The sequence below is a fragment of the Typopeltis vanoorti genome, chromosome 19 (assembly GCF_054136105.1).
Source record: "Typopeltis vanoorti isolate ZY-2024b chromosome 19, IOZ_Tvanoo_1.0, whole genome shotgun sequence".
In the NCBI taxonomy this organism is placed as follows: domain Eukaryota; kingdom Metazoa; phylum Arthropoda; class Arachnida; order Uropygi; family Thelyphonidae; genus Typopeltis; species Typopeltis vanoorti.
The window spans coordinates 93,936,687-93,960,576 of NC_143567.1; the positions used below are offsets into that span (position 1 = coordinate 93,936,687).

A 23,890-nucleotide genomic window follows, 5' to 3' on the forward strand; every position below is an offset into this window, starting at 1 on the left:
CTTGAATTCTACTTGAGGAGCGTAATCATGTGGAATTTTCATTTAAGAAGAGATATATGGAATTAAACTGTGTTGACCCACAGGCTAAACTAAGCAATGGTAGCCAGATATGGTGATCTCAAGCAGTGACTGTAATCAGTGAATTGGCTGCAAACAACAACTGAATTCAGGTCAAGGAGTGTTGGTTGACACTTGACAAACTTAACCATTGAAACTGAATGAACTCAAACCAACCTAAAGAAGCATGCCGGCTTGACCATTTCCCAATCAAACAAGGATCGCACCCACTAGTAGGGAACCAAGATAGTGAAGGCAAAAAATATGTTATTGGAACAAAACATCACCTAGTAGACAGGAAAAAACATAACAAGCATAGGAACATGGAACATAAGAACCCTTCACTAGGAAGGAGCATTGGAAAGACTACTGCATGAATTAGACAACTACAGAAAGTGATTGGAAAACAGATGGACTGTAAAAGGAGAATTTCACAATGGACAGTACAAAATTTTAACTTCAGGGAGGACAATAAACACCAAGAGGGAGTAGACTTATATTAAAACCAAAGGCTCAAACTCTATTGTTTTGCAATCCTATCTCACCTAGGATAATTAAAGCAAGATTTAAAACATCATTTGGATCACTGACTATTATTCAAATATACTCATCAACTTCAACATCATCAGAAGACATTGAGGAGTTCTATACAGGTCTGCATCGTCAAGATCGCCTAATGGGAGACTTAAACACAAAAGTACACAAAGACTGGGATACCTGGCCAAGAGTAATCGGACGGTTTGGGTATGGAGAAAGCAATGAACTTGGCGAAAGACTGCTAAACTTCTGCTGAAATAATAGACCAACACTCTCTTTAAACAACAAAAACCCCAAAGAAAATGGACATAGATATCACCAGACAGACAAACCAAGAATATGAGAGACTATATTATTGTAAACCAAAGATGGAAATCAAGTATCCTAAATTGCAGATCCTTTGCTGCAGACTGTGGATCAGATCATAAGCTAGTATTAGCTTATGATCTGATCCTAAGAATAAAGTTAAAATCTGAAAGGACTTTTAGAGGCAAAAGGAGCCTGAATGTAACTACAAGACAATAATATTCTAAGAAAATATCAAGTAGAACAAGATAAAAACCTGAAGGGACTACCAAAATAGAATATAAGCATCGAAGAACATTGGTGCAAATTAAAGGAAAAACTATTAAAATTGGCAGAAAATACAATAGGTTATGCAGAAAGAGAAAATAAAAAGGATTGGATCTCGAATGAAGTGAAGTAAAAAAGGTTATGTGACCAAAGGAAAAGTATGAAATTATAACAGAAATGAATATAATAGATTAACTAGAAAAATTAGAAAACTAGTTAAAAGAGGCAAGAATAACTGGTTAGAAGAAAAATGAAACATGCAGAGAAGCGATCAAAAGAAATTAACCTTCGTGGATTATATATATATATTATATATATAATCATGTATAATCAATGTATATATATATATATAATCAATATAGATCAAATTAGTAAGACACGGACAACAAAAGAGGGACAACTAATTGAAAGTAAAACAAAAAGAATGGCCAGATGGGAAGAATACTTTAGAGACTTATATAATAAAAACATCTCTCAGAATATTATTATTCCAGCTGCTGAAATGGAAGAGGAAACAAATATCCTCACCAAAGAAACAATAGCACACAACATAGATAAACTTGAAACTAGTAAAGCACATGGTATTGATCAGATACGTGCAGAATTCTTAAAAGCAGGAAAAGATCAACTTCTGGAACCATTAAAAACATTATTTGAAAGGATCTACAAAAATGAAGCAATACTTACTAATTGGACCAAATCAGTTATAACTCCTGTATACAAAAAAGGAGAAAAAACAGAATGCAATAATTACAGTGACATTAGCCTTCTCAGTATTCCAAGTAAGGTTTTTTCAAAAGTACTCCAAAAACAAATTAAGCCATATATAGAACTAGCATTAGGAGAAGAACAAGAGGTTTCAGACCAGGACGAAGCACAACTGATCAATTATTCACCTTAAGACAACTAATAGAAAAGATGCTAGGGTACAACCAAAGTCGCTATATAAATTTCATAGACTTTCGTCAGGCATTTGATTCAATCCATAGAAGAAAACTATGGGAAACTAAAACTATGAAAGAATTTGGAATTCCCAACAAAACTATAAGAATAATAAAGAATCTATATGAGAAATCTGAAAGTGCAGTACAAGCGGATGACACATTAACCAACTGGTTCCACACAGAAAGTGGAGTAAGACAGGGATGCAATCTTTCACTGGACCTGCTCAGTTTTACACTGGAAGATGCAACCAGTAAGACCTTAAACAAAGAAGACTTTACAATCAAAATATATGGGAAAAATATAACACACTTAAAATTTGCAGATAATATTGCATTACTTGCAAGCAAGGAAGAAGATTTACAACAAATTTTTGATAAAATAAAGGAAGAATGTATGAAATTTGGATTAAACTTAAATATAGACAAAACAAAAATTATGCAAAATAGGAAAAAGAAACACCACCCTGAAAATTGAAATTGATAGTAAGAATCTAGAGCAGGTAGAAAACTTCACCTACTTTGGAGGAGTAATTGAGTGCAATGGTGAAATTACAAAAGATATAAACAGATGAGTTAGCCAAGCATCCCAAACTATTGGATGACTAAATAAAATATGGAAGTCAAGAGACATCAGACAAGTAACAAAAGTTAGAATCTATGAGACAATGGTCCTCCCAATACTTCTCTATGGAAGTGAATGCTGGAATCTCAAAAAAGCTGGAGAGAAAAAAATTATTAACCACTGAATGGTTGACTAAGAAGATTACTTGGAGTATCTCTATTGGATAGACTAAGAAACAAAGACATAAGGAAACAACTAAAACAAGAAATAGCAATAATAGACAAAATCCAAGAAAGAAGACTGTGGTAGTTTGGCCATGGGAACAGAAAAATTACCAACTAAAGCCCTGTATATAACGATGGAAGGTAAAAGATCCAAAGGGTGGCCCAGAATTAGGTGGATAGACAAAACAAAAGAGGACCTGAAAACCAAATCACAGCATGTGACACCAAACTGGACAGAATTGTTCAGACTCTCCAAGGACAGAGAGAAGTGGAAAGAGTTCATTCGACCACATCATCATCCACATAGATGATGATGGAAGAGAGAAGAAGAAGAATATGGAGCCAGTGATTATGACAAGTGCCATGGCATAAGGAACTGCAAGGAAGAGATGTTAGCAATGCATGGAAAATGTTTGAGAGAAATAGTATCAGATTGCATACCCAGGATCATGAGAATAAATCAGGTGGGAGTTAAAGAGATGAGTAACATCATCAGGAAAGAGTTGCAAAAAAAATGTTATGGGAGGAATATAAAGAGAAATGTGATCAGCAAGCTCACGAGCAGCTGCAAAACACAGACAAGGGTTAACTGAGGTTAGTGAAGTAGGTCAAGCAAATCCCAAAGAGTTTTTTTACTATGTAATGAGTAAAAGAATAATCATGGAAGATTAAATTTAATGAATACAAATGGTAGGTAGTTGAGAAAAGCAAAAGAAATTGTTGAATTACTCAGTGATCACTTTCTGAGGGTATATCATCTGAATGAAGATAATGCATTAACTGATGGCAGAGTCAAATATGGTAGTAGAGGTAAATGAACTAGAAATGTTTAGGATGTTATGAAATCCCATTGTGAATACAGTTATGAAATCCCATTGTGAATACAGTTATGAAATTGGATGAGTTACTGGCCTGTGTATTACAAGAACATGAAGGAGAAATGGTATTGCCTCCACACAGTCTGTTGAAGTCTAGGTAATACAGCCAAGAAACATCTGGGTCCAATTAAAAGACCAAGCAACCTGCAGATCTCAGAGTCAACTTCAGATGTAATCATTAGAAGCAGGATGGAAAAAAAACAGAGAGAGACACAGGAGCCGATTACGTACAGAAGTCAAGAAACACATCCAGAGGATAAGCACTACTAAGAAATGTAAGGAGATAGTACCAAATGAGGAGGCACAATTACAAAAGGATGTTTGAGTTAGCTTGCAGCTTAAGCTCAAATTTAAGTCCAAATTGAATGTTATCATAGAGCAGAATAATACTAGAAGAATAGGAAATCAAAACAGATGGAAAAAGTAATGTGAGGAACTATACAAGAAGGTGAATTTGGAAAGGATCCCTCCAGTGGGGAATCTTGAGTTATAACCACATCCACTTAGACAATAACAGTATGGCCCTGGGTGCAGATAGAATCAAAGCAGAGCTAATTAATGCCATAAACAGTTCAGGAAAAAGAGTATTTCATCAATTGATTATAAAGATATGGAAGACGAGTATTATTATTATTTATACGGGTACTCCTGGAATCAAACTGCTCATCACGGAAGACCCACTCCATCCATTAACACAATACCTATCATATACCAACTTAAACTTATTCATTGTTGGGATGCTCACAACCACCTCTAATAATTTATTCCACTCATTCACCGCTCTCCACATTCTTAGTAGAGTGTGACCCCCTTGTTTTCCCTCTACTCTCCATGCATTGAAAAAATTCTTTTGTGTTTTTCTTATAGAATCCCTTTAGTAACTTATAAGTTTCTATCATATTCCCTCTCCTCTGTCTGTCAATTAAACTCTGCAACCCACACACCTTCAATCTGTCCTCATGGAACATTCCATAGACCTGTCATGAGCTTAGTCACTCATCTCTGAATCCTTTCCACCACCTCCCATCCCCTAGAAATAGAGATGACCAAATCTGTAGTCAACTTTATAAAATATGATAATAACCTTCCTATCTTTACTCGTCAGTGTGTTCTTCAATATCCAAGTAATCCTCTGAGCTGCTTTGCCAACTCTTGTAATATGTCATCTGAATTTCACATTTCTATCCACCATCATCTCCAGATCCCTAGCCTCATCAATCTCCTGTAATCTAGTACCATCAATATTATTATTATTATTAAGAGAGACCTCCAGGGAGTCAGAGACTCATCGAGGGAGGCCACATGCTACACACACACAGCTATCATACTTAATATAATAAGTGCATTACACTAACATTTTACAACATTAAATTAACAAACATTGCCCTTTGCCCACACTGCCAATTTATTTAAGTTATCCTGCGTGATACAATATCTATGTCACCTTTATCAACTATTGCCCTGCCCAGTTTTGCATAATCAGCAAACAACTGAATATCCCTTTTCAAATTTTCTGCTGTATCATTAATTTTTTCCCATTTTTTCCTTATGTAATAGTTTTCCATCTGGCATTCTGTCAGATGCATTTGTAAAATCCAGCAGTATCATGGTGTAGCCATTTCTTTTATCTAGTTATACTATCACTTTATAAAATATGATTAAATTACTGAGACAGGCCCTACCTTTTACAATGCCATGCTGGCCCCTATAGAGTATCATATTCCTATCCCCACCTAATGAATAGTCTAGGGAATGGAAAAAGATAGTATTCATATCACTCCATATGACAGGAGATATGTTATGGGGGGAGGAGTCTATAGAATTATTACTTTAATCTGTCATGAAACAAGAGGCCAAGATGGCTGAGTAACAACTAAGTTTCAGAAAAAGCAAAGGTATCAGAGTTTAAGATTCTTTGTGTTAGGCAGGTCATTGAGAAGTAGAGTTGAGACTTTCTTGGATAATGTGCTTCATAGACTACTCAGTTTTTGACTATATTTAGCATGTGAAATTGTGGGAGATATTAAGGTAAAGGGTTTTCGTCAACATATTATCAGGCTGACAGACATATTTGCATTGTGAGCAAGTTATGCCTAAATTAAGTGATTGTCTTCAGTGAGCAAGGGAGTCAGTGAGAGAAAGCAGGCATGAATGCCTGCTTTCTCTCACTTGTTCAGTATTTATGCGAGGAACATCATGCATTTAGGATTGGATGAGCTGAAAATAGGAATTAGGATAGTTGGCAGTTGGAACAGGCAATCTGAGATACACTGATGATGCAATGACAGGAAAGAGATAGGCTGAATCCTTGACAGAGTTAATGAGATCAGCATAATCAGAGGACTTACACTCAACCTTTTCATTATTATTCTTCTTGAACAAACTGCAAACAGAAAAGGTACTGAGATACAAATGTACTTTAATAGAGGACACATGCAATTTACAGACAAACAGTGGTGGTGATGGGCAGTAGATGGCATTGGTTTAGATCAGCATTTTCCTATGACGGAACACTTCACAAATCCTGAAATTTTAACGAAATATTTTGGTTAGAGTAGAGTATCACCGGTCTCGTATTCAATGTAAAGCTAAGCGCACACAATTGCCGAAGCAGGCTGTATTGCTTTGCAAAAAGGTGCACACGCAGGCATGCCAGGCTGCAGCGCACCGCATTGACCTTGCTTGTGACTGCACGTTTCATAGAATAGATACCTCCGTACTTCACTCTCTCTCAGAAGTGTCGATAACCTCGTGTGGCTGAGTCAAGTCCAGCGCATGCTGGCATTAATAGAACAATCCACATGCAAAATGAGGAGCACCTGGTTTTCAAATATGTTTGAACTTGTCGCAGCATTTAAAACCATTCCAGGTTCATATTAATTTTGATAAATTTTCACGGAACACTTATTCACTTTCTGCAGAACACCATTGCTCTGCAGAACACAGTTTTGGAAACTCTGGTTTAGATGATGGAGATGGATGGAAGGAAGTGGTGGAGATGGAGAGCTGTAGAACAGGTGCCCTTTCATGTGGTTATATCAGTTGCTTTAATATTATTTTTGTTTTAAGTGTTTATCAGAACTTTCCAGACCCCCCCCCCCTCACCTCATAAAGCCTCAACAAAAGCCCACAGAGCTACCTCATATATGGAGTGATGAGTGAGTGGAATAATTGCTGAAATGGGCTGTGTAAGTGCTTTGTGAATGAATTTAAGTAAAAGTATGATAGGCTTTTGTAAATAATGGTGAGAAGACACATTGTGAGAAGACCACACTAATGGATCTTTAGATCACTTCAAGCACCTATGTAATAATAATAATAAATAATAATAACAGTAATAATGCTGTACTAATCCCTATATCTTACTGTTATAGGAGATGACTCATTAACTGATGCCAGTAGCCAGAGATGGGATTTTTCAACAGTCAACTGCACTCCTACTTCATCAGTAGATTTGGAATGGGAAAATGAAATTGGTAAGTAAGAAGAATTAAATAGATGAGTTTTTAAATTGGAAATAACAGTAATAGTGCTACCAATTACTTTTTTTATGTACAATTCTCAAATCTGTTCATAATTCCATCCTGGCTGAATCAACTTGAATAAAATTTAAATCTTTCCTTAAATTTTTTGTCATCTCAATTTTAGTTTAAAATGGACATTTTTAATTACAAAACTAGACAAAATAATTCAGATTGATGCAAAATTATACTGAGCAGTAAACTAAGACAAGAAGACACAAGTGGCTTTATATTCACTTGCTACAATAATAAAGGTCTCCATTGTCCAAGAATACTCTTATATTATTTGTCAATTGAACTGTCTGTCAATTTCATCATTTCAATCAATGGCAATAGTTTTTTTTTTTTTTTTTTTTTTTTTAACAGTTATAAAAGTGGCATTAGAAGTTCCAGGTGTAAAATGCCCTTTTTTTTTTTTTTTGCACATTATAAAGTAAACGGTATGCATTAGCATTACCATTTTTGTTTGTTTATCTCTTTGTGTGAAACAGACTAAAGAATAAATAAATTGATTTTGATAAAACTTTATATTTCAGACTTTGAAGAAGCCATGTAGTTTTCATATTTGTCAAAATAGATTTTTTAAGCGATTAAAGTACCTTCACTGCACAAGTGATGTAGGCACTGGAATTCCTGTTGGGTGCCAGTAATTTTAATTGTATTATCAGGATATTAATCTCACTTAGTCAATGTAATCTTGTACTTTCCTGCCTTTTGTTTATTAAGTCATTAATTAACATAATTTAATATTGTAAACATTGTCTATGATGTTGTGTGTGTATGAGTGCCTCTGTATTGCAATTGAAAGAATGGTGGTACATTGTGCCCCTCAATTGGAAAAAGCCTAAGTTCAATTCTCGTCATAATGAGAGGAATCTTTATATGGCTTTTTTTTCAATTGACAGTGCGTTGGCTGATCTCATATAGAGATAGCAGGGTTTTTCCCCTCCTGGAAACAGGTTTTCATCCTGCCTACAGACAAATCAGCCAATTTAGAGACAAAATATATTAGTGGTGGTAGGCAGTAGTGGTGTCTAGATGATAATGGTAATGGAGGTTCAGTAGTTGGTGTATTAAGTGGTGGAGACGGAGAGTTGTGGAGTAGGTGTCCTCCCTCGATGAGTCCTTGGAAGTGCCACATAATAATAATAATAATGTTTCCTAACTAGTTTATGATTTTCTTGAATAGTTTCCATACAGCAGGGCCCAACATCTGATTGCAATTTCTTCCACAAAACCCATTGTATGTTCAAAATATTATAAGTCAAAATCAGTGATAGTGGATTTCCTGTAATTCATTCTAAACCCTTGGCAGACAATCTCAACAACACATAGAATAGATATTTCTTACATATTGTACTTGATGATTTTTATATTAAAAATGAGTGTTGGATGAAGATTATTTAATAAATAGTTATCACATATCTTACTGTTTAAAAAAGAAACTTGTGATCAGCCTCACACAGATCTGCATTTCAAAAAATACCAAGCTGAACACTAGTAAAGATGTTGATTGGTTGAGGACAGTCATACAAGAACATATGAGTAAAATTCCTCACCGATTGGCCAAGACTCCATCCACGCTTTTGGAAATTTCCACACATGCATTATTTTCAGCATGTATTAGAAAGGCATTGGTTCCTGAAGGACCAATGCTATCATTGGTCCTTCAAATGAAATCAGTTCCTAGGAATATTGATTGTTGATGTTAATGGAAGTCAGGACACTACTGTATTTGGCTCCTCTTTCAAAGATTTAGGTAATAAATAAGTAGCAGTGACACTCAAGATTTTCTTCAAAAAGGGAGGGTCCATGGGATTCAGTTTTCTTTTGCCTCCCTAGGATGAATGAGGTGAATAACGAGAAATGAACCATCGACCTTCGCCACACTACCCACACTCAGTGGGATTTTATTCTCATAAGTGCAAAATGATTACAGAGCTGTTATAAATCTTTTGATAGGTTTTGTGACTCACAGTCAATTAAATATTCATATGAGATCACTTCCAATAAACTGTTCAATTTTCTAGAACCTTGTCTTGAAAGCTTCTGTGCTCAGTATTAATATATACATATTGAAACTGGCTGAGCCCTCTAGCTTCACCAAGGTGAAGTTATTCTGCCAGCAGTTCACTTCAGAGTATTTACTTGAGTATTTGGTGCTTTTGTCATGGTATTGAATTGTGAGTATTATAACACTGATTTGTAAACATTAGAAGTTTCATCATCCTGAACAAAAATAATTCAATTCTCAGGACTGCTAGCTCAAGAACATGCTACATGTAACTACCCATGTTCGAAACATTCATCTCTTAAATCTAAACTTGCAAATCTAAGGGTATATCCTTAGGCTTTATTAATCATCATTGCAAAGCAAACTCTTATTGGAAATTGTAACCATTTGAATGCAAATAGATAGCCTTGAAGTAATGAGGGATATCCGAGGAGTGAAGACAATTTCTCTGAAAGCAGGACCTGTAAATATCACAGCTTCTATCATATTCAGTTTCAACGATTTTACTTGAAGCCTAGTTCCATTGCAAAGATTTGAAGGGGAGGGGTGCATATTTTGGAACAACATAATAGGAACACCTATTTTCAATTTGATTTCATGATTAGGCAATCCAGGTGGATTAAGAGAATTTAAAAATTCCATGGGAAAATGAACTGCATCATCTACTACATCCACAGGAGTATCTACTGATTTGTAAACACTAACAGATCCATTAACCCTATTAAGAACTGACTTGTTCATTATTGACATGCCGTCATTTCAAGGTGTGAGGATAGCTCTCTCCCTGAACCAAGAAAATGACTTTTCTGTTATGTTCTCAATAGATGGGTAGACACTACAACAGTTCATATGCAGTGTAGACAATTTTCCCAATATTTAGGTGTGTTAATATAATTTTTCCATCTCTTCACCATTGCCAATTTTTAGCAATTTTGAGGAGAAGGAATGTGCATTAGAGTCTCCATGTAGGTGAATGTGCATGTTGGTTTTAAGAGAGAACTTCTCTATATCATGCCATAGTGACGATTTCTTAAGGCAGGCATGCACTTCATCACTAGTTCTACAAGATACAGTGGGCTGTGTTTCAAAAATCACTAGCATATAAAACAGTTATTCCACCCATTCTTCAATCATCTGATCTGATATCCTTAGTGTTCTGTCGACTGTTTGAACTCCCAAACAATCAAAGAAACCCTTTGTAATAATTTTGACAAATTATTTTGTTTTGATATATTGCACATAGGTTATCATTAGTTACATTTGTAAGTGGTACTTTGAAAGTAGAATGAGCAGTTTGACCACCTTGCAATAGATTAACTGCTATACCTGAGGATGCCACAGCCAGAGTGATTTTACCTTGGCTTCTCAACTTAGCTAATAACAATTTAGAAAAACAATTTCCCAGTACCACCTGGAACATTGAAGAAAAAGTTTCCCTGATTGATTGTTCACAACTTGTTAAAACATTGTGAAAAACTTCAGCTTCATCTGAAGTTAGTGATTGTTTGTGCTGACTTAGTAAATCCTGAAGTTCACTGAAATCATTATGAGGTTTCCCGGATTAAATCTGTATCTAGAGGCAAAGGATTGTTCGGTATCTGAAGACCAAAGTATCTTTAACACTTTTGTCACATATTGACTTAACAATTGATTCAAGCTCAGTAATGCCTCATAATCTTCATTAAACTGAGCCTGAGAATGAGTAGAATGTTCTTGGTGTAAGAGATCTTCCAAAAAATGATTTTTTTAAGTCGACATAGTGAAAGAAAGTCAGTAATGTTGCTGTGAAACAACATTACAGTGAACAAAAGGTGTAAAGATGGCAGTGAGTTTGAAATTATTGCATCATCGATACAATCAGACCAGTGAGAATCATCTTCTAACAAATTCAAAGCCTTACATGAATCCCGGTATGTCAGATGTACTACATCATTTACTGTTCTTGGATTGCTGAATGATTTTGTTCCTTTCACATGCATCAAGAGCATTCATAAATAAAAGCATTCAGCTTATTGGGATGTACACTATAAACATGACCTAGACCATTGCTCTTTTTCACACCAGGATAACCATCCACGTCGACACCCTGTCTTCTTCGTTGAAATTTGTTTGGATGCCAGGTGTAGTATGTAGGTACTTCATTATAGGTCATTGTTTGGGCAAAATTATCTTCTATGCATAGTTTAAAAAAGACTGTTAATGTTGTGTCTCTTGATGACTCCACTATGCTGAGTGCATTACTTTCTGTGAAGTATACTCTTTTACTATTTTCGAGATGAACTATGGTTGGATGTTGCTCGTGAATATCAAAAGATAAAATCTGCTATACGGCTTCAGAGGTTACTGATGTGTTGTCCTATTTTGTATAGATCTACTTTGCTATATTTGTTTTGCAAACCAAACATAGTTTGGTCTGAGTCCTTGTTGATATACTTGCATACATATTTGATGAATTTCACAGAACTGCAAATTTCAACATTTATGTTGAAATTTGTATATTTGGATTATAAGGCACTATATGGCGATTATGAATTTCAGAAGTTCCTTAGCTATTATGTATGGTAGCAATTCACCCACCATCTGAAGGAGCACGTTGACGATATCGTGAATATCCATCTTCATCTGTTTGAGTTTCAACAATAAATGATCTTGAATATTCATTGTGCACTTTCCTGACTTCATGCATGGTGAGTTTGGATTAACAGGTCTGCATGGACCATGTACCATCTGTTTTGTTATGATATTGAACAATCTTTGTCACATTGAGGAGAAGGTATCTTGGCACATATAATGGAATCAATTTCATGACTCCTGATTTTACCTTCGAGCCAAATCAATATGTGAGTGTGTGGCAGTCCCCTTTTTCAGAAAAGGGATTGATACATATATCTATACACTGAATAGGCCCTAAACACTGAACTAAATCACATCCTCAACACTTTCTCAGCCAATGGCTACCCCCCAAGAAAAGTCCAAAAAATATTAGAACCTACAAACCACAGATCCCCTCCACAACAAGGATTACTCTAAATCCATCACCATTCCCTACATCCGAGGCACCTCAGAAAAGATTACCAAAATCTTAAAAAAGCATGACCTGACCTCCTGTTACAAACCTTACAGAAAATTGGCATCCCTTATCCGCTCCACTAAAGACCAACCACTTCCCCTAGACCTACCTGGTGTATACCAGGTCCCTTGCAGTTGTAATCTGTCTGGCCAAACAGGCAGGACAGCGAATATCAGAATTTCTGAACACAAGGACAACATCCAGTTTCACAATTCAGCCATTCTGGTCTTGCGGACCATGCTCTGGATACATGCCACAGAATACAGTGGAAGAAAGCTACATTAATACACCATAGCAAATACAAATACGAAAGACTATTTATGGAATCAGCCTCAGCCCTAAGAAATTCTCCAAACCTCAACAAATTTGGTTGTATGCCACTGCCCCAAATTTGGGAGGCTTACATCAGCAGACCTTCAGCCCAACGGCCAAGAACACCTTCTTAGCCCGCTAGAGGGCACCATCAGGACTTTTAGGAGAACAATAGCTTCATCTCTTCATTCCCAGTTACTGTGTTTTCACACTGCACGTGCACGTACACGTGCTTTTTTGTGTAAGTTCCTTTAGAAGATGGCAATGTGACATTGCCGAAATATCGGAAAATATTTATTAAAGTTTAATTTAATTTATATCCTTAACTACGTTGTTCTATTCCTTAAGTGTTTTAATACTAAAAGTTCGGTTTCTTTTTGGACAGAGGGTGTGTATATATATATATATAGAGAGAGAGAGAGAGAGAAAGAAAGCCTCTGTACCTCAGTCGGTATAGACAAAGCCCTTTGGTTGGAAAGACCTGGGTTCAGTTACCATCCATGGCATGAGCAACCTTTATCTGGTCTCTTTTGACTACAGGTGAGTTAACCAGTCTCATACAGTGGTGGAGGGATTTTTCTTCTGATAACTTTGGTTTTTTCATCCCTTAAAACAGCTACAGTCATAAATACTTATGGCAAGGAAAGCAACAAGAAACCACCTTACATCATATCTCCCTAGTAATTAGCTGCAATCCTCTCAAAGAGAGGAGGACACAGAATTAGGATTAGAATATATATATATATATATATATGTTACATTTATTTTCACACTGCATTATGTGAAAATATATTTTTCATTATTTATGGTTTGTATTTTTAATAACTTGATCCAACTTATTTCACTCATACAGGATTGACTCCTCCTTCAAGCTTTCTTCCATCAGAAGATATCAGATGGGTGGGTACTGAAACAAACAGCAATCCTTCTCATCCTCTGACTCCTGTTTCCCACAGTAATGGATTAGAATGGGATGGTGACTTTATTAGGTAGGTGACATTCATTCACATCAGAAAGTATAGGTATTTTATTTTATTATTATTCATTATTATAATGGTCAATGTTTTGAATTCACTATTTTTTTTTTTTAATATAGAGTCATTGAAAAAGAACTCTGGTATTTCAAAGAGTACCAGATCGATAAATTTGAGATGCAAAATTATGCTGTTGGTTGAAGAACATCCAACTTTTTAGATTAATTCATCATCATCAAATTCCTGCCATGTACCCTCAAGGGGTGTACAGGATATGATAGTACTACATGAAAAATTTACATCATTACTAACTTCCTATCTAAAATTTTCCTCCAAAACAGTCTGTTACTCGTCAAGACTCCAACATTATCAGATCTTATATTTCTATCATCTAAGGCACTTTGTACAGTATCAATCCACCCTATATCTAGGTCTTCCTCTGGGCCGTTTTCCAGCCACCCTGGCACAGAACACTTGTTTTGCTAATCTTTCCTCACCCATTCTATTTAAGTAACCATACCACCTGAGATTAGCTCTGCTAATGCATTCCTGGATACTCACAATGTCAAGTTCTTTCCTAATATCCTCGTTTTTAATATGATATTGCCATTGATGCCTCTGTTAACGCCTCTAATCTTTCTCAGGACTCTCATATCTGTGGTCTCCAGTCTTTGATCAAGTGTTTTACTTCTGACCCGGCTCTCATATCCATAAGTTAAAACTGGTTTGAACACTGTCTTGTATACAGCTAATTTAGTGTTCCGACTAATTTCTCTCTTATTCCATATGAATTTATTCAATTGACTTTCTACCATATCAGCTTTGTTGAGTCTGTTGGCTATTTCCATATTTCATTTTCATTTACCATCTTCACTAAAAATCGTGCCTGAGTAGCTGAAATGTTTTACTTGTTCCACAGGTTCTCTGTTCACAATGCAGTTGACATTTTCAACAATTCTGCCTATTTTCATTGTCTTTGTCTTTTTATTGCTGACCATCATACCATATCTATTAAAACAGTTATTTAATTTAGTCAGGGAATCTTGCAGACTTGTAGTGGATTTATTTAGCAGTATAACATCGTCCGCATAAAGCAAAGAGCTGACATTAACATCTCCAATTTTGATATCATGTTTAATACCACTTTCCTTCATAATGTGATCCATATAGATAATGAATAACAGAGGGGATAATATACAATATCCCATTTTCATCTATCCAATCCTGTATTCGTTTCTTGACTAATTTCTCTAAGACCTTGACAATGATTCCTGATATGCTAATCGGTCAGTAATTTACAACAGCAGTCTTGGAACCACCTTTATGCAGTGGAACTATTTTCCCCTCTTTCTACCCCCTCAGGACTAACCCAGACCCGAGACTCAAATTAAACAAATTGGTTATGGGTACTGACAATTCTTTAGCTGTTTCTCGTACAACACGAGCTGGTATACCATCCAATCCCACAGATGTATTGACATTGAGGTTATGCAATAGACTACTCACCACCACTTCATTCGCCACAATTCCCGTATAATCTACTGGTACATTCGTTTCTGCAATGTCACCACCTGGGTGATATATTCTTGCAAAGTGCTCACTCAGTAACTCAACTATATCAACTGATTCAGTTACCACCCTACCATCTTAAAGCAAAGAGCTGACATTAACATCTCCAATTTTGATATCATGTTTAATACCACTTTCCTTCATAATGTGATCCATATAGATAATGAATAACAGAGGGGATAATGTACATCCTCATCTCATACCAGATTTAACATTAAACCACTTTCCTGTACTTCCTTCAATTCTAATTGCTGACTTACAACTCAAATAAAGACTAAGTATTGCTTGATATAATGCCCCATTGACACCATATAACTCTAGCATATTGAATAGCTTCTCTTTTGGCATCTTGTCATATGCCTTTTCCAGATCGACAAAACTTAAATACAGATCTTTGTTATATTCCACTATTTGTCGTAAAGTGAAGATCTGATCCTGACAGCCTCTATTTGACCTGAATTCAGCTTGTTCTTCACCAAGCTTTTCTTCCACAATTCTTCTCAGCCATTTCTCAAGTATACTTGCATATATATTACCAGGAACACTCAATAGGGATATACCTCTATAATTCTCACATTCAGTTTTATTTTCCTTTTTATATATGGGTACTATGAGAGCTCTACTCCAATCATTGGGAATTCGTCCCTCTGTCCAGGCATTCTGGACTATGCAGTGCAGCCGCTGTAAGACTTTTATACCACCATACTTCAGATTTCTGGTCGAATATCATCTACTCCTGCTGCCTTTCCACATTTCAAGCCTTTGATGGCTTTTTCTACTTCAAGTATGGATATGTATTCCTGACCTTATATGCCTGTTGAGTGTTTTTTACCACTGTGCTGTTATCACTGCTTGTTTCATTTAGCAATTTTTCGAAGTAATTACTCCATATTTCAAGGATATCTTTTTCTCTGTTTTCATGTCACCTTTATCATCTCTAACTCCTTTTACAGCACTCTTTCCTCCATTTCTAAGCTTCTTCAACAACCTCCAGAATATCTTACCACCTTCTTGGTATTTATTTTCTGTGTTCTTGCCAAAGTTCTCCCATGACTTTTGTTTAGCTAGTTTTACACACTGTTTAGCTTTCTTACATTTGTCTCTGTATTCTCTAAGAGCACAAGCTGACTTTTTTGCAGAAACTTTTGATATGCTTTCTTCTTTTCCTTCACTGCCTCTTTAATTTCCTGTGTCCACCATGGAGTTCTGATTTTTTTATCCTTGCAGACAACCTCACCACATGATTCTCTGGCTGAATCAATCATTTCTTTGCCATTCAGTATCTAATGTAAGATAACTGAAAAAGGTCAATAAATTTCGTAACTTATTTAAAAAAAAAAAACACATAAATAAATAAATTTATATATATATATATATATTTACTAAATCTATTAGTGCACTTTTTGCAGCTAGAACCCAAAACATCAATAAATATACGATTAGGAAATTTGATTCCCTCAAACATATGCAAGACCGTTTATCCTATAATATTGCTTCACACACTCTTAACAACGTTGTAGTTAATAAATCTTCACATATTCTTACAACAGCAGAAATAAATGTATACTCTCCAAGGGGCTTAATTTTGTCTCTTCACCTAAATCTATTCCTAGAGAAATTTTTCTTACAAAAATAGAAAAAGCTACCTCCAGTCTACCAACACAGGGTGCAAATCTACTTAGGATAGAAGCTATTTTTGCAGTCAACAATAGTAGACCTCCCACTGACAACGTCTCCCGTTCGGAGAGAAAAGCTATTCATCAACTGCGGAGTAATATTTACTCTGAAGTTCAAAGAGATCCTACGAGAGAACTATGTAATTGAACAAATAATCTTCTCAAATCTACCTTTATAAAGGGATTTACCATCCTCCATTCTATTAACAATTTCGCCAGTAAAATAGCCTTTCGGCTTATTGAATTAGTAATTAACAATAAATATAGGAGTACACCACTTCTTCGGTAATTCGATAGTAGAGGTATGTAAGTTCGTGTTCACTTAAAACCTTGATATTCCAGGTCTACCTACTCACTGATGAGACCTCAAAAAAGGTTGAAACCAGTTTGGGTAGTGACCTCTTCTCATAATGTAAAACAATATATATACATCTCTTAGGAGCCAGGTTTTCCATTATGAGAGAATATAAAAGTTAGTGATGGAGCTTGCTCCACCTTTGCATGGAGTTGCCCTGGTGTTGTACTACCCAAGTGATCATTTACACTTGGGCTCGCCAATAGTTTTTTTGGCATGAAACTCTGGATTTCGATCTGAGTTTCGTACCCGGCTATAAAAACATAAAGGGATTTACCATCCTCCTTTCTATTACACTATAATCCTGTTTCTGGCTACCTAGTAGTGCACTAAGCAAACCACCAGCATAAGTAACCGCTGATACTTTTATAGTTTACTATATTCGGCATGAAACTCTCTGATTCCAATATTTGAGTTTTTTATTCGGTTTTAAAACAATGTGGGATTTAATATCCCCTTAATTTGAATAATGTTTATATTGCCGAAATGAAGCCTATTGGCTTTTTATATTTAAGTAACTTAATGGTTGCACCTGTTTGACAACTTGTATAGCAGAGTATATAAGTTCTTTTCGCTATACCCTTTAGTATCTATTTGGTCTAGCTACTCGCTGATGAAGCCTCAAAAAAGGCTGAAACCGGTCTGGGTAGTGACCTCCCACATAATGTAATAACAGCATACATTTCCTAGGAAATGTGTTTTTACATTATGGAAAATACTAAGATTAGCAATTAGGACTTTCCCCACCTTTGCAACGAGTTGCCTGAGATTGTAATACGTACTAGGACTACTTGCATTAGCTCACACTAGTAACCGCCGATACTTTTATAGTTTACTATATTCGGCATGAAACTCTCTGATTCCAATCTTTGAGTTTCTTATTCGGTTTTAAAACAATGTGGGATTTAATATCACCTTAATTTGAATGATGTTTATATCGCCGAAATGAAGCCTAATGGCTCTTTATATTTAAGTAACAATACTTTAAATTGACAGTCACAGAGGATGAACAAGTCCCTTTTTGCCCATCCATGGTACTATAGGTTGACTAGTCTCTCATAAATGAGTTCTTTGTAAAAAAAAATAAAATAAAATAAAATAAAAAAAATCCTGATATCTTCATCAACATTTTTCATTTCATCATTACAAATATCCTCTGAGTTGTATTCACAATCTTTGCTCTCTTGCCCTTGATCTTCAACTTTGATCTTTTAAAACTTCAAGATCCCTAGCCTGATCAATTTCTTCTAGCATATTACCCCCAATATAGTATTCTATTGAATATATCATCAAACAAGGATGCATAACTTTACATTTACTAGCATTGAACCGATAGCTATTTTCACATTGTAAACAATCCAGCTTATTCATATCATTTTGCGATTATTGCATGTCACTCGCATTCTTGATTACTTGCCTATCTTTGCATCATCAGCAAATAGCTGTGTGTCTCCTGTTAGATCCTTTCCAATGTCATTAATATAAAGATTGAATGACTACGGACTGATTCCTGGGTACACCTCTGGTCACTTTAAATCTTGTCAGTTCACATCCCCATATACTAGTTTTTGATATCTGACAGTCAGTCATCCTCTTATGCAAGCCAAGAGTTTATAATCCTATTCCACATCATCCACCTTATGCAATAGCCTTCCATGTCGCATCCTTCAAAAGCTTTAGCAAAGTCCAAAAGTATCATAGTGTATTTGTTCCCCTTGTCTAACTCAACTGTAATGTATTATAAAATGTGAGCAAGTTACTCAAACATGACCTTCCCTTAGTAAACCAAAGCTATTCATTGCAAAGCATAGATCAAGCCATTTCTGTATATGATCTCTTACCAAATTTTCCAAAATCTTCATCACTATTCCAGAGATTCTGATATATCAATAGTTATACACAACAGTCTTTGTGCCACCCCTGTGTAATGGGATTAGTACTGAGACTCAAGTTATACAGTCAGGTCAAATGACCATTTCAGCTGAACAATCTTTCATCATCTCTGGTGATTTCCCCATCAATATCTCCTATTTGCCAAATTCTTATTCAGTTTATGCAATGGCTCTATTACCTAAATCTAATACCTAAATTCTACGATAACAAGCAAAATGACTCTCCAGACCTCGGCAAACAAGCATTCTTCAATTAACATTTGGATCCATATCCATTATTTGCTGCTTAAGCGATTCTAAACTGCGAAATATTCCATCCAATTCTTTGATTGTTATCCCCTTTGGAACCTCATCTTCGCATTCCATTTGTTCATTGTCTTCATATGCACGTTGTTCAGTTTCAAGAAGATGGTTGTCACTGAAATCTTTTGAATTTGAATCCAGTAATTCTTTAACATCTTCTGCATCAACTCCATCAAAACCAGGGTCTTCATCAGTTGCAAATTTATTCAACCATATTGTTCACAGAATTTTGAAAACCACCTAAGTCATTAGTGTGTTCTGGCAAAAGGTTTTTCCAAACAGCTCTCATGCAGCTAGAAGATACTTGCTCCCACGAGTCATGAATGTTTTCAACTGTGTGTTTAATGTTAAAATTTGTCCGAAATTCTTGGAGCATAATTGCATTTTCTCCTGTTGTTGTTTCTACTGCCTTTGAGAGTCTTTTTAAGAAAATAGAATTTGATAGTTGCAGTGATGCCTATGTAGTATTTGGTGGAAAAAATAAAGCTTTCGCATTCTCACACAGATCATTAAGAGAATTTGGACGACCAGGTGCATTATCTAAAAGAAAAAGAGCTTTGAAAGCTAAGTTATTTCTTTTGCAATAAGCTTCAACTGCCAGTGGAAGATAAGACTTAAACCAGTCTTCGAATGGGCTTTGGTAACCCAAGCCTTCTGATTCGCTCATCAAATTACAGGTAAAGAGTTCTTGTTACATCCTTTTAAGCCCTTAGGTTCAGAGTTCAATAGACAAGCAGCGACCTCGATTTAAAATCTCCATTATCATTCCCTCCAAGCATAACAGTTAAGCAATCTTTTGATACTTTATAGCCAGGCTGTGCTGCTTCTTTTTTTGATATAAAAGTTCTAGATGCCATTATTTTCCAATAGAGGCCAGTTTCACCTACATGGAAATTATGGTGGTAATCATAATAATTTTCTTTGATAATTTTCTCCAGCTCAGCAGGAAATGCAGATGCAGCATCTTCATTGGCACTTGCAGCTTTACCTGTTATTTTCACATTCTTTAGTCCAGCCCTAGATTTAAAATTTCCAAGCCAGCCTTTGCTAGTTGTGAATTGTGAATTGTCTTCTTTACATTTAGTCTCTTTAAGTCTTGAAAAGCGGCTAAGAGCTTTGGCTGTGATATTATAGACACTAATTGGAATTCTCTTTTGATTGCAGTCTTCCAGCCAAATAATCAACAGATCTTCCATTTCAACCATTATAGCACTTCGGTTACGCGTGTATTGCATACTTGCAGACGTAGATACAACTTTACCTTGCTCACAATACTCATCAGCTTTGGATAAAATTGTCCATATTGTAGACTCGTTAAAACCAAATTGGCTTGCAATCTTACTTTTACTTTCACTACGTTTAAATCTTTTAATTATATCAAGTTTTGTATCTAAGGTAATTACTTTCCTCCTCTTTTTTTCACCTGATGGTTGTGGGATTGCTCTTATTCTTTGAGATGCTTAATGGGCTGTATAACGTAAGTTGTAAATACAGCAGAACAATTGGAGCTTGTAATACATCCACTCTTAATACTTAATGGGAGGAATGACGTCATCATGCTCATGACTTTCTTTCTCTTGGACAGGAAACACTCCTCGAGGCTTGCATGTTTTTGCATGGTAAATTTAAAGGCACATTAATTAAAACTCTTGCTGCATATATAAAGGGATTGTCACAATTAATTTCACTGTGTTAATCAAATCCTGTGTTAAGCAAGGGATACCTGTATATACTTAATCCTTCATCAGGAGGGCTCAACCCATCCCTCCCAAAGGGATGGGGGAGAAACCCCCATATTATTATTATTATTGCTAGCTGTAACTTCAAGCCATAATTCATCAATGTTTTCAACATTTTTGATATTAAAATGTGTTCAAAAATCTGTCCAAGCTATGGTCCCATCTCTCATTGTTTCTTTTATGACTTGAGATAAAGTTCATCTCAAATAATAAGCCTTAAACATAGCAATGAGACCATAATATATTGGTTGCAATAATGATGTGTTGGGTGAAAGAAAAGGATTTTAACATTTTCATGCAAGTCAGAAATAGCAGAAGGGTGACCTGGTGCACTGTCTAAAAATAAGTTGTAAACTATTTTTAAAACATCTGTCATGTTACCCATGCTTTCTTATTAGATCACCATATTGCAGGAAGAGCACCTTTACAAGCCCATGGATATTCAGGTTTCCAAACAAGCAAAGGCTTTAATTTAAAGTCACTAGATGCATTTCCACTTAATAAAAGTGACAAACAGTCTTTGGAAATTTTACATCCTGGTTGTGACTTTTTCCTTTTATGTTAAATAATGTGCAACGGCATCTTCTTCCTAAAACAAACCTGTTTTGTTGACATTAAAAATTTGTTTCCCCTTTCTAACCTCCCTTTTTTCAATCACTTCTTTTAACTCATTGGGAAATGTTGCAGCAACAGCATCATTTAAATTAGAACATTATGGATCCCCATATGCTTTTTAAAATTATAAAACAGCCAAAACTTTCCAAAGAAGTTTCCTGTTCATCTCCATTTTCTTTTTCTATCTTATAAAAGACTTGTTGCTTTGGCTTAATTTATTATGTTACTTAATGGAATTTTTTTCTGATTGTGGTCTTCAGTTCATATCATTAAAAGACATTGCATATCATCCACTGACACCTTGATGAATTTTTATGTTTATTGATCACTTTTGTCATATAAGATGCTGTGGCTATTCCTTTTTTTTGTTGGAGCTTTCTTCTTAATTAGTGTTCATGCCAATGACTCATCATTCATTTGTCCTGTTTTTTTTTTTTTTTTTTTTTTAGGGGGGGGGGGACCCATTCACAAGAACCTGGTCTACCTATACCGCACTAGTACTGTAGATGGGCAAGAATTGTTCACATTTATCTTGGATAGCTGTGGATTGTTTTCCCAAGGAATATAATGGATGGTAGACTGTTCCCAGAGAACAGCAGTAGAAAGGATGAATGAAGCGGAGAAATTTATTCTGTGAGTTTGGAGATGCACTGTGAGGAAGTGTTCATTATTAGTTACTGTATGCATTTGAACTGATTTGACAAAGAGTGAGGGTATTATTGATGCTAATTCTATTGAATAGCAGCCATAGAAGTATTTGTAGAAGATGAAAGCAGCAGAAACTGAGCACCTATGTGAAAGCAATTGAAATGTATTAGTGAGTGAGGGAAAATTTATCAGTCTGACTGCCCTTTTCTATACAAAGTCTTGAGGGAGCTTTGGGACACCAACCTTGATATTTGAGCAATATGCAATGGTTGGATGGCTTTGTGATTTGTATAAAGTTAGTTGTTTGGAGTTAAAGTAACACTTTGAGTAAAATAGAAAACCTAACTTTTGAAGGCAATATTTGTAACATGTTTGTGCCAAGAGAGATTTGAGGTTAATGTAATCCCAAGAATATAAATCTCATCATGCATAGAGATTTGGATGTTGTCAAAAGTAAGACTGGAAGAGAAGGGTTCTTTGTTGTGTGAAATAAGACAGAGTTGTGTTCTGCTTGCATTGAAATTGGCCAGATTATCCAACCCCAACTTACTTCATGAAACTTTATAATTTCAAGTTTTTGTTCTAGTGTTATCATTTATGTTTGTTATTAGCATCAATAATACCCTCACTCTTTGTCAAATCAGTTGAAATGCATGCAGTAACTAATAATGAACACTTCCTCAGTGCATCCCCAAACTCACAGAACAAATTTCTTCACAAGCTTCATTGTATTTCCTTTACTCTTCCTACTCATAATTGCATATAAAAAGGTACTCAGATGTAATAAAAAATATAAAAAAATTGTAGAGCAACCATGACTTTGTTCCACCAGAGCTGAATAATACAAAAGCATGTATTGATACAGCTGTTACTGTGGTATGCTAAATTTAAATTGTTATGGTACTGTTTTAGTAGAGAGGTTGGATTGTCTGTAATATAGTGCAGTACCATGCTACTGTTAAAAATTAGAAACCATACTGTTCAAAACCTCGTTATGCAAGGTATTGCTGTGTATATATATATATATATATATATATATATATATATATATATACATACATACATACATACATATACACACACACACACACCTAATTTCAATAATATATATATATTATTGAAATTAGGATTTACTCGGGATGTATACATTTATAAAAATAAATTTAACTGACTAGAACCCAAGAAAGTATAACAAAAACCTTTAATACATCATGACAGTTTCATCGGTGCTCCGACTTCTTCAGGTGAGAAATAAAAAACATAAGATATAAAAATAACAAGGTAAAAAACATGGCCTTTCCAGCTTAATAAAAAGCAGAATAGTAACAGTCATGTTTGAATAGGTGACCGCATGCTACCGTTGGCATGAGCTGAATGTGTGCGACAGCTAATTTTAGAGTGCCAGTACTGGATTACTGCGCTATGGG

General features: G+C 35.4%; 1 protein-coding gene across 2 annotated transcripts in view; it reads left to right on the plus strand.

Moving 5' to 3' along the window:
• Positions 1 to 23,890, plus strand: part of LOC150096359 (AP-1 complex-associated regulatory protein-like) — a 171,339-nt gene that overhangs the window by 129,350 nt on the left and 18,099 nt on the right. For both annotated transcript variants that reach the window (XM_090409375.1, XM_090409376.1), the window contains exons 6-7: positions 7,150 to 7,251; positions 13,546 to 13,681. In XM_090409375.1, coding sequence (XP_090265501.1) covers positions 7,150 to 7,251; positions 13,546 to 13,681 — 238 coding nt within the window. The remainder of the gene's footprint in view (positions 1 to 7,149; positions 7,252 to 13,545; positions 13,682 to 23,890) is intronic.